The 22193-nt window shown below is 42.8% G+C and overlaps 2 protein-coding genes across 5 annotated transcripts in view; both read right to left on the bottom strand.

Annotated features, from left to right (window-relative positions):
- The window catches only part of MBTPS1 (membrane bound transcription factor peptidase, site 1), a 57427-nt gene extending 44984 nt beyond the window's left edge, over positions 1-12443 (bottom strand). The window contains exons 1-3 of one of the 2 annotated variants that reach the window (XM_026672107.2): positions 12299-12443; positions 7395-7952; positions 3554-3811 (exon numbers count right to left, since the gene is read on the bottom strand). In XM_026672107.2, coding sequence (XP_026527892.1) covers positions 3554-3811; positions 7395-7581 — 445 coding nt within the window. In that variant the 5' untranslated portion in view covers positions 7582-7952; positions 12299-12443. Of the gene's footprint in view, positions 1-3553; positions 3812-7394; positions 7953-11201; positions 11306-12298 lie in introns of those variants that run through there. The other variant, XM_026672108.2, reaches the window with a different exon arrangement.
- An 851-nt stretch (positions 12444-13294) lies between these two features.
- On the bottom strand, positions 13295-22152 carry HSDL1 (hydroxysteroid dehydrogenase like 1). 3 transcript variants are annotated; one of them, XM_087971706.1, is made up of 5 exons: positions 21854-22152; positions 19615-19848; positions 18694-19139; positions 15569-15796; positions 13295-15416 (listed from the first exon to the last, which is right to left on the bottom strand). In XM_087971706.1, the coding sequence occupies exons 2-5, from the start codon at positions 19832-19834 to the stop codon at positions 15336-15338; spliced, it is 975 nt and encodes a 324-aa protein (XP_087827832.1). In that variant the 5' UTR covers positions 19835-19848; positions 21854-22152; the 3' UTR covers positions 13295-15335. The 3 variants fall into 3 exon arrangements, with proteins under 3 accessions (XP_087827832.1, XP_026527894.2, XP_087827831.1); XM_026672109.2 differs by having other exon boundaries at positions 21403-22146; XM_087971705.1 differs by lacking the exon at positions 21854-22152 and adding an exon at positions 20331-20478.
- Positions 22153-22193: the final 41 nt, after the last annotated feature.

The following is a 22193-nucleotide window of genomic DNA, read 5'->3' as shown; positions in this document are numbered from 1 at the left end:
ACGACCCCTATATTTGTTTGTTTATTCATTTAAAACATTTATATAGCCCCTTCCCCTTATCATATGGAACTCTGAATGGCTAGAACTTTAAGACTTTCTGGAATTCCAGCACGGTAGGAGCCATGTCAGTTATCAAGAGGACCTACATTTCCTGGCGGGGGGCACGCAGTGAGAAAGTGGGTTTACTTCTAAGATTCCAATAATAGATGATAAATGTGCTAATAAAGGAGAATATTTGGAGCTCGAGATTGAAATGAGGGGTTCTTTTGATGCTTTGGAATGGGCGGGACAAGAAAGCAATGGGTGGAAACTAATCCAGTGTCCTTGTGTATGCTTATACATATACCCACACTTGGGATATGCATCCAATGTTGGTCACCACAACATAAAAAAGATGTTGAGACTCTAGAAAATGTGCAGAGAAGAGCAACAAAGAGGGGCTGGAGGCTGAGACTTATGAAGAACGGTTGCAGGAATTGGGTGTGTTTAGTCTGATGAAAAGAAGGACTAGGGGCAACATGATAGCAGTGTTCAAGTATTAGAGGGGCTGTCACAAAGAAGAGTAGGGTGAGGTCAAGCTATTATCCAAAGCACCAGAAGGCAGGACAAGAAAGCAGTGGGTGGAAACTAATCCAGAGAAGCAACCTAGAATTAAGGAGAAATTTCCTGACAGTGGGGACAATTAACCAGTGGAATGGCTTGCCTTTGGAGGTTGTGGGTGCTCCATCACTGGAGGATTTTAAGAAGAAACTGGACAGTCACTTGTGTGAAATGGTAGAGGGTCGCCTGCCTGAGCAGGACGTTGGACAGACTAGAAGACCTCCAAGGACCCTTCCAACTCTGTTATTGCTCATTAAATGAATCATCACACGATCAGACCTGATTTTACCACCATTTTTACTGTGGTGGTGAAGCAAATATCATGGTTGTTAACCACACTGCTTAGTGTCTGAAATTCTGGTCCCGGTTCTAGTTGTAAGTCAAGGATAACCTGTACGGGAAGCCTCGTGCTCACTTTTCTGTAAACACATTCATAAAAATTGGATATCTCTGGTGATAATCTATTAATCATATCTAAATTGCCATAAAGTGGCATTTTCAGCCTTGGCCGCCTGTGATTATCTTGGACATGCCTTGACTCCACCAATCTGAGATTGAAAGGGCGCCTTCCCCATTCTGATAATGTTCTCAGCAGCTTCAAAGCTCACTTCAAAGTGAAAAGACAAGGCCAAAAGACACAGCACAATCTCTCCCAAGGCCAAAGCAAGATTGCCAAAGTGAAAGAGCAGGACAAGAAAAGACTTTGAAGACTCCTTAATTAATACAGAAAAGAACTTTTTCAGCAAATGCGGAGATTGGACCCCGTGAGCTATAGGGATATTCTGGGAAAGAAAGAAAACTAAGAATGGCCCGTTCTTTTTTCCTACTGGGTATATAGATCAAAGGAGATGGGACAATCACAACACTGGAGAAAAACGGCTGATGGTACATATTCTCATTGTCACCGAGGATGCTGCCATGTGTGGGGAAAAGAGAACTCTAAAACCACAAAACAGCTGACAACTGGGGGGTTTTCCATCACCTGCAATGGGAGCAAGTGAATAACCACCCGGATGGATTGTTAACGTTGGGTTTACTGCTATCGTTTTTACTGTTGTAACCTAGCCAGAATCTTCCAACTGGGACAAACTACAAAAAAATAAAAAATAAACAAAACAAAACAATAAAATAATGAAATGAAATGAAATAAAATAATGAAATGAAATAAAATAAAACAAAAAGAAAGTAAAATAAAGTAAAATAATGAAATAAAATTAAAAAAAATAAAAATAAATACAATTAAATAAAAATAAAAATAAAGCAAAATAAGTAAAATAATAATGAAATAAAAATTAATAAATTAAAAAATAAATACAATTAAATTAAAAATTAAATTACATTAAATTAAAATAAAAGTTCTTCCCTTTCCTTGGGATTTTTAAGCACCTTTGGATGAGGAAAGAAGACAATTGAAGCCTTATGGCACCACCAGAAGGCATCCACTGATGTCCAGTATAAAAAATACAAAACATTTGTTTAAAAAACAACAACAAAAGGGCTGATATCTCACAAGATAGCAAAGCTCTTGTGCGATGTGGCTATCACATAGACTCTCATAAGATTTCAACTATTTTAAAATATAGCTTCACTGCCGAAAACCTCCAGGGCAATTTCTTGACCAGAGTGAAATCTTGTTTTCTCTCTCTCCCAGAAAGGCTAATGCTTTTCCCCAGTTAACTAATCCCTTCGCAAGGAATCACAATACCAGTTGAGGGAGACTGGGCAGAGATCGAAACATTACAAAACATCCTCAAACCTCTTTCAATGGTGGATTGTGAAGAAGGTTCCACACAGAAGGGACATTATTTCTAAACCCACATCAATTAATAACTTAATTTTGGATTATGAAGCAAGATCCTGGTGAAATAGCTCAGGCACAATGAACAGACAAAGACCGAAAAACCCCAACTAAATTAACAGATTAACAAAATTGGAAGGGACCTTGGAGGTCTTCTAGTCCAACCCCCTGCTCAAGCAGAAGACCTTATATTATTCTGGACAAACGGCTGCCTAATCTCTTCTTAAAAACCTCCAGTGTTGGAGAATTCGCAGCGACTGGAGGCAACTTTTGTTCCACTGGTTAATTGTCCTCACAGTCAGGAAGTTTCTCCTTAGTTCTAAGTTGCTTCTGTCCTTGATTAGTTTCCATCCGTTGCTTCTTGTCCTGCCCTCAGGTGCTTTGGAGAATAGCTTGACTCCCTCTTCTTTGGGGCAGCCCCTGAGATATTGGGACACTGATAGATACCACATCATCCTGGTCCTTCTTTTCATTAAACTAGACATAGCCAATTCCAGCAACTGTTGTTTATATGTTTTAGCCTCCAGTCCCCTAATCATCTTTGTTGCTCTTCTCTGCACTCTTTCTGGAGTCTCCACATCTTTTTTACATCATGGTGACCAAAACTGGAATGCAACTGTGGTCTTACCAAGGCATTATAAAGTGATCCAAACACTTCATTCTATCCCTTTGTTAATGCAGCCTAGGACTGCATTGGCTTTTTTGGCAGCTGCAACATACTGCTGGCTCATATTCAAGTGATCATCCACTAGGACTCCTAGATCCTTCTAGCAGTTACTACTGTTGAGCCAGGTACCACCTAATTCCAGGGATCTCCAAACTTGACAACTTTAAGGTAGGTGGACTAACTCTCAGAATTCCCCAGCCACCAATTCTGGCAACTGAAGTCCACAAGTCTTAAAAGTTGCCAAGATTGAAGACCCCATGACCTATTCTATACCTGTGCATTTGGCTTTTCTTGCCTAAATGTAAAACCTTGCTTTTCCCTAGATTGAATTTCGTTTTTAAAATCATGAAATTCATTTTAAAAATTTGGATTTAAAAACCAAACTTGACTTGGAAACAGCCAAATTCCAGAGAAATATACAGTTAAGCGTATGCCGACTGACCAATCCTTCCCCAGGAACAATTCACGGAAATGATGAGCAGGCTTACTCTCGGTGTACTTTAGCGAGCGAAAGACTTTCCTTTGTGGTGTAACCCGTTTGATATTGGGATGGTCTTCGAGCGTCTGCACTCCAACTTTCTGATTCTCATCGATATGGATCACTTCAAAGTCACTGGGGTAATCACTGGCTGGGTTGTTGCGGGGTACAATCCTCCAGTTTTCTATCTCGCTACTCTTCAGCGCTCTTGAAATAAATTTGCTTCTTGCTTGCGCTGAAAAGTAGCCGTTGAACGCCACGATATATTCTGCAAAAGGGCAGATTAATATACATTAGAAAAGGCAAAGGACACCCTACAACTGTACAGATGCCTAAAACCTTTTACTGGAACAAGTTCAGTAAATCAATTCTTCTAAGGATAACAGAGAGAAAATGTTCTTGGAAACGAAGTGTCAGCCCTCCTGGATAAGGCAGGCAGGAAGATGTTAGCTCTTTTATTCTATATTAACAGTGCCTCCCTCTCAGCCCGACCCACCTCACAGGGTTGTTGTGGGGAAACTAAAGAGGAGGAAGATGTGTTGGATATGTTCCCTATTTAGAGTTATTTGTAAAACTATTAAAGGCGGAGAATAGCATAGCATAGCATAGAATAGAATAGGAAAAGATGGGATGGGATGGGATGGGATGGGATAGAATAGAATAGAATAGAATAGAATAGAATAGAATAGAATAGAATAGAATAGAATAGAATAGAATAGAATAATGTATTCCAATCCCAATTGTATGATGAATATATCTGACGGTTGCAGATGTTAGGGATAACATTGTTTACCCTAACTGGTTTGGGTAAAAATAATAAATAAGTTATCATGGTTTGTTGGTTAAAGTGTGTGTAACTTTAACTACAAGAATGTAATTAAGGGTGTGGTTGTAAAAGCACCATAAAAGAAGCAAGTCAATTGCAGCTCTCTCTCTCTGGCTTAATGATCCCTAATTACTGGATGGATTGATGACTGCGTTTTCCTTACTGGAACGGAAGAGAGAAAGGAGTGTTGATTTCTCAATGGAGAGAAGAGATAATACAGACTGATTTATTGTAAGTGAACTGACATTGGCTATTCAACACGGATTTTGCAAATTGAGTATCCCCGACTGGACTGACTGAAATGATACATGACTAATGGACCGTTTATTTTGACTATGCTATAATTCCTAATGGAATAAACTATATTTTTGATAGCACAAGCGTATCTGTTTTTTTTACTGCGTGTTAACTAAAATACAAACTTATCTCACACATTTACCTGTCTGCCTATCTGACTACGCTACACATTCTGTTTAGTTTGTTTTCCTTAACACTTGTTGGGGAATTCAGGCTTAACAGCAGTGTCCCAGGGTCATGTGATCATTTTTGGTGACCTGATGAGCACAGTCAATGGGGAAGCCAGATTCACTTAACAACCGTGTTACTAACTTAACAACTGCAGTGATTAACTTAACAACTGTGGCAAGAAAGGTCATAAAATGGGGCAGAATTCACTTAACTGTCTTCACTTAACAACAGAAATTTTGGGCTCAATTGTGGTCATAAGTCGAAGACTACCTGTATTAATCTATGCAATTCTCATAAAATGTCTTGATGCAGGACCACTTTGATGTGTTTGCTGTTCCCAGAGTCCTGACACAGCAAGCCCCCAACGCATCTGTAATATATATATAAGGTTTTAGGGCAGATGCTCAGGCCTTTCTCAGCAGGGATCCATTATTCCCCAGGATTAGAGTGCCGTAGTCCATGACTCATCTCCAGCTGAGAGAGAAATAGATTTCACATAGCGTACAGAACACGCACTTTGCTCCCTGTGACAAAGTAGTTTATAATGAGCTAGACTTAGCCAAGGTCAGAGTCTCCAAGGCCAGTTGTGTTATTTGGCTTTCTGAGGACAACAATCCTACAAGTGTCTTTCCCAGTAATAAAAAATAAACTGCAAATACGTTAATCAGCCCTTTGATGCCATAATAAAAAGTTTCTCTATGCAACTGCCTTCTTCTGCCCAAGCCAGGCCAGTCCTTTTCAAGCGGCCCATACAGGGAGTCCTCGCCGTACGAGCCCAACGTTTCCATTACTACACAAGACAGTTGTTAAGTGAGGTTTGGCCCGTTTTATGACCTTTGTCACGGTTGTTCAGTGAATCACTGCAGTTGTTCAAGTGAATCATTCAGTCATTAAGCAAATCAGGCTTTCCCCATTGACTTTACATGTTGAAAGCCAGCTGGGAAGGGTAAGAAATAGAGGAGAATAGAATGAAATGAAATGATAGAATAGCAAAGAATAGAATATAGAACCATGAGGGCAAACCTATGGCATGCGTGCCACCTGCACCATTTGTGCAGGCATGTGAGCCCCAGGCAAACTTACCTCACTGTGCATGCGCACGCCTCCCAGGTGATTTTCGGGCCTTTTTCGGCCCGCCAGAGGCTTGAGGGAAGCCTCTGCAGGCTTTACAGGCCGAAAAATAGACCCATTTTGTCACTTCCTGTATTTCCAGAAATACCGGAAGTGACAAAACGGGCCCATTTTTCATCCTGCAAAGCCTGCAGAGGCTTCCCTAGAGCCCCTGGGAGGCCGAAAAAGGCCTCAAATGGGGCGAAAATCAGCTAGGAGGGGCAGTGCATGTAAAGGGGCATGGGAGGGGGTCCGCGCGCACTGCCTTCTGGGTACAGGGATGCGAGCGCAGGTGTGTGTGTAATTTTTGGCACAGGAGCCCCAAAAGGTTAGCCACCACTGATATGGAATATAGAATAGAATAGAACAGAACAGAATAGAATTTGTATTCAGTCAAGTGTGATTAGACACACAAGGAATCTGTCTCTAGTTCTTAAGCTCGCAGTATACATGCAAAGCAACAGAGTAATGGTGATGACATGACCCAAGGACAGAGCAACTGTCATAAAGCTTGCCAGTTATCAAGCTCCTGAATTTAATCACATGACCATGGGGATGCTACAATGGTCATAAGTGTGAGAACTGGTCATAAGTCATTTTCTTCAATGCTGTTATAACTTTGAACGGTCACAAAATGCAGGTAAACCCAAAATTCCTGTTGCTAAGCGAGACATTTGTTAAGTGAGTTTTGTCCCATTTCATGGCCTCTCTTGCCACAGTTATTCAGTGAATCACTGCAGCTGTTGAGTTAGCAAAACGGTTGTTAAGTGAATCTGGATTCCCCGCTGACTTTGCTTGTCGGAAGGTCGCAAAAGGAGATCATCTGATCCCAGGACACTGCAACCGTCGTAAATATGAACCAGTTGCCAAGTGTCCGAATTTTGATCACGTGACCACAGGAATGCTGCAATAATGTCATAAAAGTGAAAAACTTTTGTATCACTTTTTTAGTGCCGTTGTAACTTTGAACGGTCACAAAATCAAGGACTCCCTGTAAATGGTTGTAGGTTTAGAACTATCCGTAGTTTCATTTTATAAGAAACAGCAAAACATACATACATACCAGTGGTGGGATTACATTTTTTTTACTACTGGTTCTGTGGCTTGGTGGGTGTGGCTTGGTAGGCGTGGCAGGGGAAGGATACTGCAAAATCCCCCTCCCCACACCACTAACCTGCTTTCCAGCTCCGTTCTCCTGTGCAGGGCAACCAAGAAGACTCAGCCAATCAGCTGGGACTCGGGAGGAGGAGAATAGATGGGGGGCGGGGCCAGCCAGAGGTGGGATTTGCCTGTTCTCCGAACTATTCAAAATTTCCGCTACCGGTTCTCCAGAACTGGTCGGAACCTGCTGAACACCACCTCTACATATACATGCATACATCCATACAAGCATACATATTGCATTTCCCAAAGAAAAACAGGAAAACTGCTGCAAATAACTCGTTACCGTGTTCCACGACAGTTGAGGAGAATTCCACCTTCAGGGTCAGGTGAGAGCAGTCAGGACACAAGTGACTTTCGTGAGAGGAATTCCCCAGCCTGGTGCCCAGGTGCTGTTTGCCACAGAGTAAGATTGCCGTTAGAAACAACCAGGTGTTTGCCAGCCGCATGGTCAGGAAAGGAGGAGGTTTCATTTCCAGATTGCCATGGATTCAATTCACACAGTGATCCTCCATGAATCTGGTTCTTTCTCTCTCTTCCCCCCTCCCCCACCCCCCCAGTCTCTTGATTTCAGGGAAAGCTGCTCTTTTTAAGCGCTCTTTAAGTTGACGGCGTTAAAAGTTTTGTCCGAGCCAAGCAAAAGTCTTGTCTGCATCGTCTTTCCGGATGAAGCCTAATCCGCAGGCTCATTTCTTTCTCCGTTTTTTCTCCATGTTTCATTATGGGATCCGGTCACTCGGGATTCCACAGATTAGCCCTGTACTCCATTTTAGACAAGACCGAGTGGAAACGAAGCCAACATTTAAGGGTAAGAGTCAGCGTTCATATTCTTTTCAGGTGCAACCTGTAAAAATAAACATTATGTGAGTTAAATATTGGTGAATATATCGACATATCTGGGCTGCAGTGCTGCTTTTGGTGCTCCAGTTAAAATGACACAACACGCTGTGGAAGGGCATTGGCTGCCTCACACTTTAAAAAGATCCACAACCAGGTCAACTTTTGCAGGTAAACTACAGGTTGTTTTTTTTTTGCAGGTTGCAGGTAAACCACAAGGCCAAACGAGGTCAGTTTGGTGAAGTGGATAAAAGAACTGAGCTAAAAACTGAGAGACCATGAGTTCTAGTCCTGCCTTAGGCACAAAAATCAGCTTGGTGACCTTGGGCCAGTCAATCTCTGTTGACCCTAGGAAGAAGGCAATGGAAAACCACTTCCAAAATCTTGCCAAGAAAAGTGCATGGACTAGTCTACTTGACAGGACTCAATGCTAACTTGAACTCATTAAAATTGTAGACTACAGAAACCAGGAGCAGTAAGTACACAGGGGACCCTGAGGACACAGACAAACCTCCAAGTGCTTCAAGGCCCTCTAAAAGGATGCAAACGACCAGCCGTCTGCGAAGAATATAAATCCTTCCATTCTCAACTATCCTGTCAGAGCTGAAGAAGCTTCTTGGATGAGAAGCGAAACGTCTTCAGAGAAATAAACAGTTGACTCCTGAAAAAGCACCTTTGGGACAACCATGACCTGGATGACTGAGAATCTCTACAGACTTAAAGTCACTAAATAATTAGGACAGTCTTCCATCAACTTATTGTGTCCATTAAACTATAACTTTAAACTTCTGAACTATTACAAGGGCACTGGCAAAAATGCAAAGTAAAAACTGTATTGAACGAAACAGTGTAAACACAATAGACATTCTTTAGCTGGAAAAGAACTACTTCCAGTCACACAAATCCTTTTGTGCTTGAAAAGTTATCACAGGACGGCTAACAGGTGTACAGGTAGTCCTCTACTTACAACCACAATTGGGACCGGAATTTGCATTGCTAAGCTAAAGCAAGGTGGCTGTAAATGAGTTGTGCTCCATTTTACGGCCTTTTTTGGTCACGGTTAAGTTCATCACTGCAGTTCTTAAGTGAATCACATGGTCGTTAAGCTTCCAACTTCCCCCATTGGTTTTGCTTGTTGGAAGCCGGCTGGAGGAGGTCACAAATGGTGATCACACAACTCGGGACGCTACAGCCGTTGTAAATACCAGGCTGCTGGCCAAACACCTGAATTTTGATCACATGACCATGAGGATGTTGCAGTGGTCATAAGTGCAAGGACTGGTCATAAGCTACTTTTTTTTAAAGTGCCATTGTAACTTCAAAACAGTAACCAAACCTGTAAGTTGAGGTTTATCTGTATTGAACCCACTGCAACGTGCTTTTTCACCTGAACGGAGTAAAAAGCACTACAGGAACCAGATCAGGATATTCTAATCTGAAAAGAGCTATTTACTTCGGACAGGTGAATCAGAAATTAGCTCAAAGCTATTTACACAGCAGCCACATAAATCTTGCCAGAGAAGTATGCAACCTAGCAGGATGGGCCAAAGGTAAAGTCAAAAATAGGTTCACTGATAATTGATAGGTTAGACGAAAGCAGTCAACAATGGCCAAGAAGCAACTCTGCAGTCCAGCCTGCTTTCTAACAAAAAGAGCAGAAATTTAAAAAAGGCAGATTTTAAGGCATCCACACCCACCCAACTCACTACAGTGGGGAGGCAAGGAATGTTGTGGGTCCCGTCCCCTAAGGAGGTACATCTGGTGGGACCCAGGAGAAGGGCCTTCTTATCAGAAGCCAGATGGTAAGGTTGAAGATGGCTACCCTTGGACCCTGGGATGCTGCAACCATTATAAAGACATGCCGTTTGCCAAGTGCCCAAATGTTGATCAGGAGACAATGGGGATACTGCGACAGTTAGAGGTGTGAGGCTTTGATCCTACATCGCTTTTTTTCAGTGCTAACATAAGCTCAAACGGTCGCTAAACAAATTCAGGTAGTCCCCAGCTTAGAACAGTTCATTTAGTGATAGTTCAAAGTTACAGTGGAACTGAAAAAAGGGACTGACGGTCGTTATTCACACTGACGGCCGTTGCAGCAACCTCGTGATTGTGCGACAAAAATTCACAACACTTGGCAACTGACTCATACTTATGACGGTTGCAGTGTCCCCAGAGGTCAAGAGGCCTTCTGACATTTAACCACCATGTTACTAACTTAACTGCAGTGATTCATTTAACAACGGTGGCAAGAAAAGTCATAAAATGGGGCAAAACTCACTTAACGAATATCTCCATTAACAAAAGAAATTATGGGCTCAATTGTGATCATAAGTCGAGGACTATCTGTAGTTGTAAGTTGAGGACTACCTGTACCATCTGCAGAGGAAACTACACACCTTTTCAGGTCCCAACCAACACTTCTCTGCAAACACTCTGTTCCTCAGACATTTTTGGCATGAGTATATTAAACAACCATGGGGACATCACACACCCTTGACTTGCTGGCTTGCTCCATGTTGAACCATACACTAACCATTCCTTCCTATAGCTTATTTCCCTCACAATCAAATGTCAACTCCCTATTCACACAAAATATTCCATAATTCAGGCCAGCTGACTTTGTGATATGCTTTCTCCAAATCATCAAATCTGCAATCAGCTTGTTTCTCACCAACTTGCTAAAAGATAAAAATCTGATCTTCCTGTTGTTCTCTGCCAACATAAAGGTGGACTGCAAATGTTTTTTACTTCTCACGCCCTTCCAGTTCCAAATTTGGCTAAATAGTTTTCTTAATACATTTGACAAATGTATTCCCTTGACTTCAGTTTTGTTATTTCTTTTGTACAACAACAATGGCATTCAGGTACAGCTTCACATACATAAAATGTGGCACAGTTTACTTACGAAGTGGTTCTGCAACTTGCATTATGTACTTTGTAAGTAAACCATACCTCTATTTTAACTTTCTTCGGTTTTCACTCTCTATACCTGCATCTGACAACTTTTAACATTCTCACTGCATACTTTCTCTTGAACACTAATATTAATCGCATTTGTTTCAACTCCACTATTCAATATTCCCACATTTTTCTAAAATCTTTTAGCGTTCTCTTACTTCTGTATTACTTCAAATCATTTAATCAATTTCATTTATTCTCCAGTACTCTTTTATTTAGCACTCCTCAGCTATTGCCCAAACACATTTTTATTTCCATCAAAATCACCTTGCATTTTCCCTCCCTCTTTTAATCTTACCTGCTTCTTCGATCTGACTACAGTCTTAGCAACTATCTTTTTCTCTTTGTACACATCATGTGTTTCACTTCTGCTGCAATCATCTCACTTCAACTTTGCACCAAGCACTTTTTTTTTTTGCATATTCCCATTAGCATAACTCCACACACAACTCTGCAGTATAATTCTTTCCACTCCTCCTAGTAGCTTCCTTTAAAAACATGCCTCATTCCTTCTTTTTGGCACAGTATTTATCTCCTGAGAGTTTTTCAGACAGGTCTTGTGTTTCAAAACCTATCCTAATTAATTTACTGAAATCAAGCAATACATGAATAAACAACAAAAATTCTCATTACATTTCAAATCATAGAAACCAACCAAACTTCATTCAAAATAAAGCAATAGCACACAGGATTGCAATTAAAAATCTAAAAAGTTAATACATAATACAGAAAGTATGGTATCAACAAAAACAGTTTTTTTTTTTTAAAAAAAATGTACCTGCAGCAGCTTGCTTACTAACTTAGTGTGTTGTGTAAACCAAGCTCTTGTAGTTTATAAATTATAATGGCCATCTCTTAGCATGTTGTTATGGAAACACCCATTGTTTTAACTACACTGTCAGAATCACAATCAGATTTAATAAAGTGCAACAAGAAGAAAAATGCAACATTTTTCTTCACCCTTGAAGGTTTTCTTCTTGTTTTCACATTATAGTCAGAAGAAAATTTGTTAGTATCATAAAGAACATGAAATAACTCTGTGTGTGTGTGTGTGTGTGTGTATGGGGGGATGGGGAGGGAGAGGAGGAGGATCTTTGTGCATGCATGCGTGATCCCCTCGTCGTAAAGTGGGGCAAAGCTTCACTTAACAACGGTGTCGCTTAGCAGCAGGAACGTTGGGCTCCGCCGTGGTCGTAAGTCGAGGACTGCCTCCTATTCCCCATCCCGCCCTTTCCCGGCCTCCTTTCCCAGCTCCTGACCGGTTCGCCGTGCAGCCTCCGACCGAGCCTTCCTTCCCTGGGAGCCGAACCGGGCCGCGAAGCCCAACCGGGGCCTAAAAAAGGGCCGCGGCGTCCTCCCAGCCCGCTCCCTTCCCACCGGCCCGCTCCGGCTTACCCGCCGCCTCAACGCCCCGGGGCCTTCGGCTTGGCGCCACGAGCTCCCCTTCCTCCTCTTCCCCTCAGCCGGACCCTCCGCTCGGTCCAAGCAGCGTCCCAGAAGCTCCTTCCATGGGGGGTGGGGGGAAACGGACGACGGCGAAGCGCGGCGCCTGCCGGGATGGGTAGTCCCGGCGCCGTTCCCCCATGAAGAACTAGACGCCGAAAGAACTACATTTCCCAGGGCACAGGCGGAGTTGCTTTTAGAGCTGACGGTGGCCGGCGGGAGCCTGTTTCACAGATCTCGCGCGCGCCCTCAGGCGGCCGGGTGGCCGACGCCGCTATGCCTTATGGAACGTGTAGTCTGCAAAGGAAAATGAAGGGCTCGCCGTCAGCTTTCCCCTAACAGGGAAACTCTTCGTTGTGGACTACAAGAGTATAGAATCCAACTTGGTAAAAAGCTAAATGAGTTATAGAAGAATTTCTTCGCAGCAACTGCGAATATTGGACTTTACACGCCGCCATGTGACCTGTTATTCTACATGATTGTACAGAATAAACATTTATACAAGCAAGATGCTTATTACTGCACTGGAGGTTTTAAAGAGACAGCTATTTACCTTGAAATGGTTATAGGGTCTTCTGCTTGAGCAGTGGGTTGGACTAGACGACCTCCAAAGTCCCTTTCAGTCCTATGATTCTGCTCTTTTCTGTTCTACTGGCATTTATTCTGTCCAGAATAAGGATGCTCATAAATATTAAAAAATATCCTAGATTTTCCCGTTCTGTCCAAAATGCAGAAAATATATTTATTCATACATCTTTGGGCCATGTAAATTCACATATTGTATACTTTCTCTTTTGTATTCTTAATTACTCTATTGTTATGTTTTAAAGTCCATTTAAAATAGAGTTTTAAATAGCTTCTGTTTTATTTCTATTAACTGTTGTGATTGCTAGTCCTAATGGAAACAAAGCATACGGTGTAAAAAAATATAAACAAGAACCACAAATATTTCCATAGGAGTAAGACTTTACTAGAGCAAACACATCAGTTCAAACCACTTGACATTATGGTTAAGACTCTAAAAGAAAAAAAAGATGATCCAGTTCAGTCTGATATGACTATGGCTCCAGGTATAATATATGTAGAATGTACTGCTCACTACAAAACAGAAGGTTCCCTCTCTATTTGTTTTGAGGACTAAGTTACTTCTGACTTATCTTTTTAAATGTATCTTTTCTTTTATGTATACTGAGAGTATTTGCACCAAGACAAATTCCTTGTGTGTCCAATCACACTTGACCAATAAAGAATTCTGTTCTAAATAGTTTTGCACAGCCAGCAAATCTGCTAGTTGAAGAAGAAAACAAGTATGAATTTATTCATGGGACTAGATCACTCAAAATCTTGGCAGCTAATTGTTACATCTAATAAATAACCAATCCATGCTGTGGCGTCTTTGCCTTTGTTTTAGATTTAGAATATTAAGAGTTTATCCACCATGGTTTATGGCAAAGGTCTTCAAACTTGGCAAGTTTAAGACTTGTGGACTTCAAGTCCCAGAATTCCTGAGCTAACATGACTGAAGGAGGAATTCTGGGAGTTGAAGTCCACAAGTTTTAAAGCCATCAAATTTGAAGATCCCCGGTTTATGGCTTTCAATGCTTTGTGATCCCAAGCAAGTGGGTTTATTCACCAAACCATAGTTCACAAATCAGGGCCAAACTAGGTATACAATCCGGGTCTACAACTGCAAGCACTGTTTATAATCCTTATTAGCTAATTTTCTTTTACATCACTGTACAGTTTTCATTCCTATACATCCTGTCCCCAAAATGTTGGGAAACAGAGCTGTTTGTTTTTACCAAACCTGGTTTGATGGTCTCTAAGGCTACAAAAAAAAAGGAGTGGGGCACTCTCAAATTTGATTATTTGATTACTCAGGATCTGGAAATAACTGCCCTGATTATAGAGAGCACATCGAACTCAAAAGAGACCACCGGCAAACAGTTCATCAGTCACATTATGTCTGGGGAGAAGGCCCATATTTTCGTGACAGCTTTCACAGAAATTAAGCCTAATTGATGCTTAAGTCAAATTGTTCAGGGGCCTCTTACAACCGATCAATCGACCCACTTTAGATACACCATAGATCACTCTCTTCCCTCCCAGCCAGCAGGATTTCTAGACTGGGAGGGAACAAGAAAAGATTTTTTTTCCATACAGAAGAATTCATTTTAAAAAACTTCATCTGCAACTACAATGTAAACAATAATCCTGTTTACCACAGTAAAATTAAAATCCAGAACAACTCAGAATTTGTCTCCTTTCCAGAGATTAGCACCTCTGGAGCAGGACAGTTTGGGAAGTTGCCAAAAAATCTGTATGGCAACCCTTAGACTTTTTGTGAGGCTCAAAAGACAAGGATTCTGGGCCACCAATACCCTAGAGAAAGCCATGTCAGTCGAGATCCTAACGTCCATCACAGCACTGGCCACTCCAAAGTAGACACCATACATACAACAATTTCCTGATAAAGCACAAGATTGCCCTGATTTGAAGAAGGACATCTCCATTGAACAGTTGCATCCTGGGGTAGCCTTGAGGGTAATGTTGCAACAAACTCCCATCAGAGATAATTCAGTTGGGGTCGTAGCCCAGCGCACAAGGTTGGAGAAAGTTGATCTACAAGCCCTATTGGCAGATATTTCTTTCATTTTTGCTCTTCTGGAACCCAAGTTCTTCAACAACTCAATTCCTCTGTCATCCACAGGTTTCTTCTGTCTTTCACTGAGGAGCCACAAAGAACTCTACATAATGATGCCCGGGGTAGAGGATACTATGCCAGTTCTCTAAAAAATTTGTTTCAAGTGTTTTCTTTCAGCTACGTCCGAGCTAAACTTCCTTCAAGTCTCAAGTACATGATTTCAAACAAATAACGCAAGCAAGAAAGGGATCTGTGTGAAGAAGTCAGGATTTTGTAGCTATGGTCCATCTAAACTTCCAGATGTTATCGGTGCTCAAGGCGAGATCTTCATAGACATTTTTTTTTTCAAAGTGACTTCTGGCAATAGTTTATTCTGGGTACCATCCAAGCCCAGAACCATTCTGGGACAAATCTTGCTAAAATCATCTGTAAGGATAAAAAAAGGGTGTTTTTTTTTTCACACAGAAAAGAATTCATAAGACAACTTCATCTACAACTAAAGTGTTAATGATAATCCTGTTTACCATAGCTCAAAAAGTGGCTCAGAATACAGAGAAGCTACGAAAAAGTCATCTCACCAAGAGGGTATGTGGCCAATATCCTGTCGTCCTTCGGGAGACTCCGAGGGTGGTGATTGCGTGACAAGCATACTCATCCGGAGAAGGCACGAAAAAGCTCATTTTGGAGAGGTTGCTACTCAGCTTTGTCACGTTGGGGCAAACGAAGAACGGAATTAAGCTCTGAATGAAAATGCCCTGAGAGGCATATTCATAGTGAAGGGATCTGCTGAAGTGATCCAGGTAAGTCTGTGGAGAATAAACGATGAGGAGGGGATGCCCATTAAAAGAAATTAAATTGTGGATTTAGACTGTGTAAAGAAGGGACCAAGGGTGAGGATGGGATACAGCTTGATTCCCTAGGTCAGGGGTCCCCAAACTTGGCAACTTTAAGACTTGTGGATTCAATTCCCAGAATTCTCCAGCCAGTCCACAAGTCTTAAAATTGCCAAGTTTGGAGACCACTGTCTTAGGTAATACATTTGATTGATTAACTTAATTAATTCCTTTTCTTGATGCTCATACAATCCTGAACCCAGGAAGCAATTAAACAAATTGAGTCAAATATGTTGCCACAAAATATGCAACCAAGGTTAACACTAAGCAAGATTACCTTCTTATTTGTTTGTAGCTGCTTATTTTTGACTTGATTAAGTCTGCTGTGTGAATCAACCAATAAATAACCAAACTCCAATTCTAACATCAAGCTAACCAAGTGATAGCTCAGGGGGGAACAATTCAAACCCAGTTTTTCAAGATGTAAAGCTTCAAAGAATCAGGATACCAAATCTGGCAAAATGATTAATATTTTGATACTGTAGTCCCTTCCTTCCTTCATCCCCCATTTCTTTCTTCAAACTTCAAACATATGTCCATTATAGGTAGACTCCATTACAGTCATATTTTGAAACTACCTGGTAGATAAAATGTTGATTCCTTGGCTATCCCTAGCTGAAGTCCATACTCTACCTGAGAGTTCACATTATTACTCTGGGTAAATTATCATTAGTAGTATTTATTAAATTTATATGCCACCCAACTCACTATCTGGGTGGGTTACATCATAGTAATATAAAAATATAAAACAATGTAAAAATCAAAAACACTTTAAAACATTGAGCATTACAAATTAAAACATTAAACTTAACAACGAACTGGATACAAAAAGGCCAACATGTAAATGGGGTAGAGAAGGGATCTTCTCCTAATCTACTACCTACTGAAATGGGGAACTGCTATCAGGCACAAAAGGATCTGGACCAGTGGTGGGATTCCAAAATTATTTTACTACCGGTTCTGTGGGCGTGGCTTGGTGGGCGTGGCTTGGTGGGCGTGGCAGGGGAAGGATACTGCAAAATCCCCATTCCCTCCCCACCCCACTAACCTGCTTTCCAGCTCCGTTCTCCTGTGCTGGGCAACCAAAGGAGACCCAGCCGATTAGGTGGGACTCAATGGGAGGCAGAGAAGAGATGAGGTTGGCGGGGCCAGTCAGAGGCGGGATTGGCAGGTTCTCCAAACTACTCAAAATTTCCGCTACCGGTTCTCCAAAACTGGTCAGAACTGGCTGAAGACCACCTCTGGTTCTATAGCAGAATGAGCTACCTACCTGTTTTTTCCTACCGGTTCTGTGGGCGTGGCTTGGTGGGCATGGTTTAGTGGGTGTGGCAGGGGAAGGTTACTGCAAAATCCCCCTTCCCTCCCTACCCCACTATCCTGCTTTCCAGCTCCATTCTCCTATGCAGGGCAACCAAAGGAGACCCAGCCGATCAGCTGGGACTAAATGGGAGGCAGAGAAGAGATGGGGTTGGCGGGGCTAGTCAGAGGCGGGATTGGCCGGTTCTCCAAACTACGCAAAATTTCCACTACTGGTTCTCCAGAACTGGTCAGAACCTGCTGAATACCACCTCTGATCTGGACCATATGGTAAGTTGCAGTTCAAAGCTTTAATGCTCAATTCTATGCACAAGAATCTAAAAAAGGTGGCTAACCTTTTTTGGCTCCCGTGCTGATAATTGCTCCCGCGCTCGCTTGCGGGCGCTCACATACCAGCACCCAGAAGACAATGCATGCTGCGCCCCCATGCCCCTGTGCATGTGTGCACAACTCCCCCTTGCGTGCCGTGCATCTTTGTGCATGCATGCGTGATCCCCTCGTCCCTGCGCATGTGCGTCTCCCGCGCACCTCCCTTGCAACCCCTCCGCATGCGCGACAAAAACCTGACAATCAGCTGTCAGGCGGCACAGGCGCACTGGGGCTCTTCCAGGAGACCTCTCGTGTGCCGGGTGAAATGGGTCTGCGTGTCACTTCCGGCATGCATGGCATAGGTTTGCCAATACGGATCTGGACAGTTTAATATTAAATTAAATATTAAGTTTAATATTAAATTGGCGTTAGAAAAGGGCCGACAGAATTCAGGAGGGGTTGGACTTAGATCTTGGTGTTCTGAGTTGGTTGTTTTTCTGCAGACATTTTGTTACCCAAATTAGGCAACATACATCATCAGTGAAATTGGATTTGGATGGGCCACTGGGACCCAGAGTTTTACTCTTCCACGCTTTTGGATTCATGCTAAAGTCCATCTTCAGGGAATTTCTCTACTGGAATATGTGCTTTGGGCTGTTCTGGGAGTTGTGTTTCTGTGGGGCCTTCCTATTGGCTAATTGGTGTGTTGATGGTTGACGATTGGCTGTCATTTCCTTGTGCTGCCAAGCCCTCGGCTCCTAAGTATTTGATAAGCTGGCGGTAATTCATCAGTAATTCAATATCATCCGTGCTTATTGTGTTACCTGATTGTTTTCTTGGAGATGTTTCATTAGTTTGGGCAATGAAACATCTCCAATAAAACAATCAAGCTCAGAGAGTACCAAGGACCTCTCCTGTCAACTGAGCTACAAATATTCTCTTTTAGTGCACTTATGTTTATAGCATCGTAACGATTCTAGGCTGATGACACCCTTAACTCCACCCTCACCAGCTCCGCCTTCTCTTGTCCTACACTCGCTCTCCTCTTAGTACCTACTTGATAGGGAAATTGTACTCTAAGGATAAGATGAGGGAGCAACCACCTCCTCAGGTGCCAACCAGACACCTCTTCAATAAAGGACCCGTTAGAAAATTAAGAGACATCCTTTTTCCCTGACATATACCTTGGAGGCCGAATATGCTGTGTAGCGGGGACAGGGATTGCAGCAGCTGATAGAAGAAATGTTGACAATGGCCCCCTTCTTCCTATGCACCATGCCGGGCAACACCAGGTGCGCCATCATGTTGGCGGCTCCAATGTTTACATTGATGAACTCCCAAATCTGAGCCTCCGTCAAATTGGTGAAGGAATCGGGCAGAGGGTTAAGCAGCCCGACATTGTTGACCAAGACGCCGATCTCTTTGCCTTCCAGAACCTTCTTAATGACCGGATAGGCCTCGCGGCCCCTGCTAAAATCCGTCACGACAGTCATGGTGCTGATGTTGTAAGTCTCCATGATCTCTTTAGCAGAAGCTTCTAATTCATCCCGGTTCCGGCTAATCAAGATGAGGTCAACTCCACAACTGGCCAGCTCCTTAGCGTAGGAAAGGCCGATGCCCGAGGCTGCTCCTGCAAGGAAGCAGAGACCCATGGGTTTTCTGACCCAGTTTCCCAACACATCGAACCCCCTGTCTTTAAACCAATGATTCCTTTATTAGGAGTGCTGGCAGCCCTGGCAAACAGTTTCTGGCTAACAAGTCTGTCCAGCAGGGAGCTGAATAGTTGCCTGCCACATCTATTCATCTCTGCCCCTGCCTTTTATACTCAGAGCTAGGGTGGGGCTTTGCTAGCAGCAGTGGCTCTTCCATCCCAAGAACCGGCCCATAGATTTCCACTGTTCTCCTCTCCTCTGGCTAGGGAATACTGGGAATTGAAATCCACAGGTGTTAAAGTTACCGAGGCTGTACCTACGCAGAACAAAAAAATCTGAAAGCAGATGCCTAGCTTTAGGTTATCAGAAGGACATCCAAAATATTATAATTCTTGTTATTTTGTGGGAGAAATTATACATGAAGCCGTGGAGGGGGAAGGGCGGATTTCTTACCTGTGACCACAGCCCATTTTCCATACCGCTTGCTTAAGTCAGGCCGGCCAAAGATCCGGGGAACAAAATGCACCCTAATCAGCACATAGGTGTCACTCAAAATGGTGACGCACACTTTGCTTGCGTAGAAGGCTCCCACAACCGCTAGCATCTCCATGCAGTAGTGGTAGGACCGTCCAATCTCCCGCATCAACAGGGAGAAACTGTCCACCGCGGCCATCGCAAGCAGATTATCTGGGAAGGGAAAAATACGAGAGATATCCATTAAGATGAATTTATGTGAGATACAGGATTACCTGCAACCACTCGTTTAGCAACCATTTAAAGTTACGATGACACTGGAAAATAGTTAAGGGTGCACTCCTCACACTTAACAATTGTCACAGTATTCCCATGGTCACATGATCAAAATTTGGGCCCTTGGCAACTGGCATGTATTTAGGGTAGTTGCAATGTCCCAGGGTCACGGAGTCACCATTTGAAAACTTCCCAGCCAGCTGGCTTTGTAGAATAGAACAGTGGCTGCCAACCAGCGGGCCGGGGACCGCTGGTGGTCCGTGAGAAAATTTTGGTGGTCCGCAATGTCACCCCCAAAACAATTAATCCAGGCTGCGCTGCCCACATGTCCCGTGGGAACACAAGGCTTGCGTCGCTTGCATTGGGAATAACACGAGGTAGTGAGGGGAAGGGGAGAAGGGCAGGCAGGGGGAACTTGCCCCAAACGCCTGGCCTGGTCACCAGGCTTCCTCCTTCTGCTTCTTTCTTCTTCTGCTTTTGGCTGCATGCAAGGAAAGCAGCAAAAGTCTCGGTCTCTCTCTCTCTCTCTCTTTCTCAGCTGGTTGTTTGCATCCTTTTAGAGGGTTCTTGAGGCCACTTGGAGGTTTGTCTGTGTCCTCAGGGTTACCTGAGTCAGAGCTGAAGAAGCTTCTTAGATGAGAAGCAAAACATCTCCAAAAGAAAAAAAATAAGGAAGTCCAGTTGCCTCCTGAAAAAGCACCTTTAGGACAACCACACTGGTGACTGAGAATCTCCACAGATGAGATCATATTTGATTTTAAAATGTGTGTGTCCAACAGAGAACCAAAAAAAAAAAAGGACAGTCTCCTTTGACTGGACATCTGGTAATCCAAAAGTCGGGAGCATAGATGTCTCCATCTTTGGAACATTTAGCACATTTAGCCAGCATGTGGCTGGCGTGGTAGCAAACTCATACATTACATCGTTTTCAAAGGCACACTATTATTGCAAAGCAGGGCACAAGCATCATCTTGAGAGCAGCAAGAATAAATTCCTAAGCTGATTAAGGCAAGCCAATTAAGATAGAATCTCTTTGAAAGGTTTTTTTTTTCCTCCCCTCCTATAAACTTCAACTGAACTCTCCAACCTGTCTCTCCCCATTTTCCCCACTGCTGAATCAAGCTAAACGTGGCTGATTTATGTCTATTTACTCAGAAATCAAGGAGTCCCTTAATCCAATGGCAATTGGGTTTATGGGCAAAAACACTACCCATAATCATTTTTTAAACTATGCATTTTTGCTTTTAATCTTTGGGGTTGATTTGCTAGCTCAAGAAATGACCCGGAAATTTACATTTTCTAATTGCAGCAGGCATCGCTATTCAACTCCCACCTGGCAAAAAATCAATTTATTATATTTGTGTAGCCGCCCATCTCAGACAGGCAGCTGAACAGGATGCAAAAATAACCAGACTCATCCGTCATTGCTTTTAAAAATGCAAAGAGGCAACGACCAAACCCCCAATTTTGTTTTGCTTTTATTTATCTTACCAGGTGTTCTCGGATGCAGGTGGGCTTTGCATCACAATATAACATCTGCAGGGTTGCGACTTCCCTCTTAATCCAATCTCGTCATTGGTTAAAAAAAAAACCTTTCTTTAAGCCCTAGCTTTGTTATTCTTAGCTAGCAGAAAAACTCGGAACGTGGAGTTTCGGAAGGGGCCAGCTAATGTAATGGACCCTGAATCCAATTCCGTAGGATTTCCAAGCCAGTTTTTCCACGTAACCTTAGAACGCTTTTTTCCCCCTCCTCCTCCAAAATGCCCAGTTCCCAGGTCCTGAATGCGGTGTAACAAAAAGCAATACAGACTTTAAAGACGTGTTTCTACTTTACGTATGGCGACTCTTTTCTAAACAGAAGTGTTAAAAACAATCGAATATTGTCATGAATTAATTTGGAGGAGGGACTTTTAGCCATTTATAGCGACGCTGCTCTACGTACCTTCCAGAAGATTTATATCTGGTTCAATGGAAGAGTTAACACTACACTTTGCTAGATTTATAACCTTCTACCTCCATTAGGACAATCAGGAAAGTTTTGTCTTTTACAGTTTAATTAGGGAGACCTGAGAAGAAAGCTTGACCGCCCTGACGATGACCAAATGTTGCTTTTTTTCCACTGGTTTGCTGACTGGGTTTCCGACATGTGAACCCGCAACGTGGTTTGAAGCGCAGGACGCGAGTCTACCCTTTTCATATCTCCACGCCCCTTGTTTTGCAGAGCTCTGGACTGGAAGCAAGAGACGCCTCCGGCGCCGCCAAATGGGGGGAAGAAGAAGGCG

This window comes from Notechis scutatus, chromosome 9, assembly GCF_049901735.1.
Source record: "Notechis scutatus isolate UNSWTSFEM ecotype Mainland chromosome 9, rNotScu1.2, whole genome shotgun sequence".
In the NCBI taxonomy this organism is placed as follows: domain Eukaryota; kingdom Metazoa; phylum Chordata; class Lepidosauria; order Squamata; family Elapidae; genus Notechis; species Notechis scutatus.
The sequence above is the reverse complement of the archived record's forward strand: the minus strand, read 5'-3'. Positions and strand labels throughout refer to the sequence as shown.

Coding starts and splice junctions, on each gene's coding strand:
- HSDL1 (XM_087971706.1), bottom strand. CDS start 19,834: ATGGCCGCGGTGGACAGTTTCTCCCTGTTGATGCGGGAGATTGGACGG. Junction 15,797..18,693: donor CAGCATATTCGGCCTCCAAG/GTATATGTCAGG, acceptor TATTCTCCACAG/ACTTACCTGGATCACTTCAG. Junction 15,417..15,568: donor ATTGGCCACATACCCTCTTG/GTGAGATGACTT, acceptor TTATCCTTACAG/ATGATTTTAGCAAGATTTGT.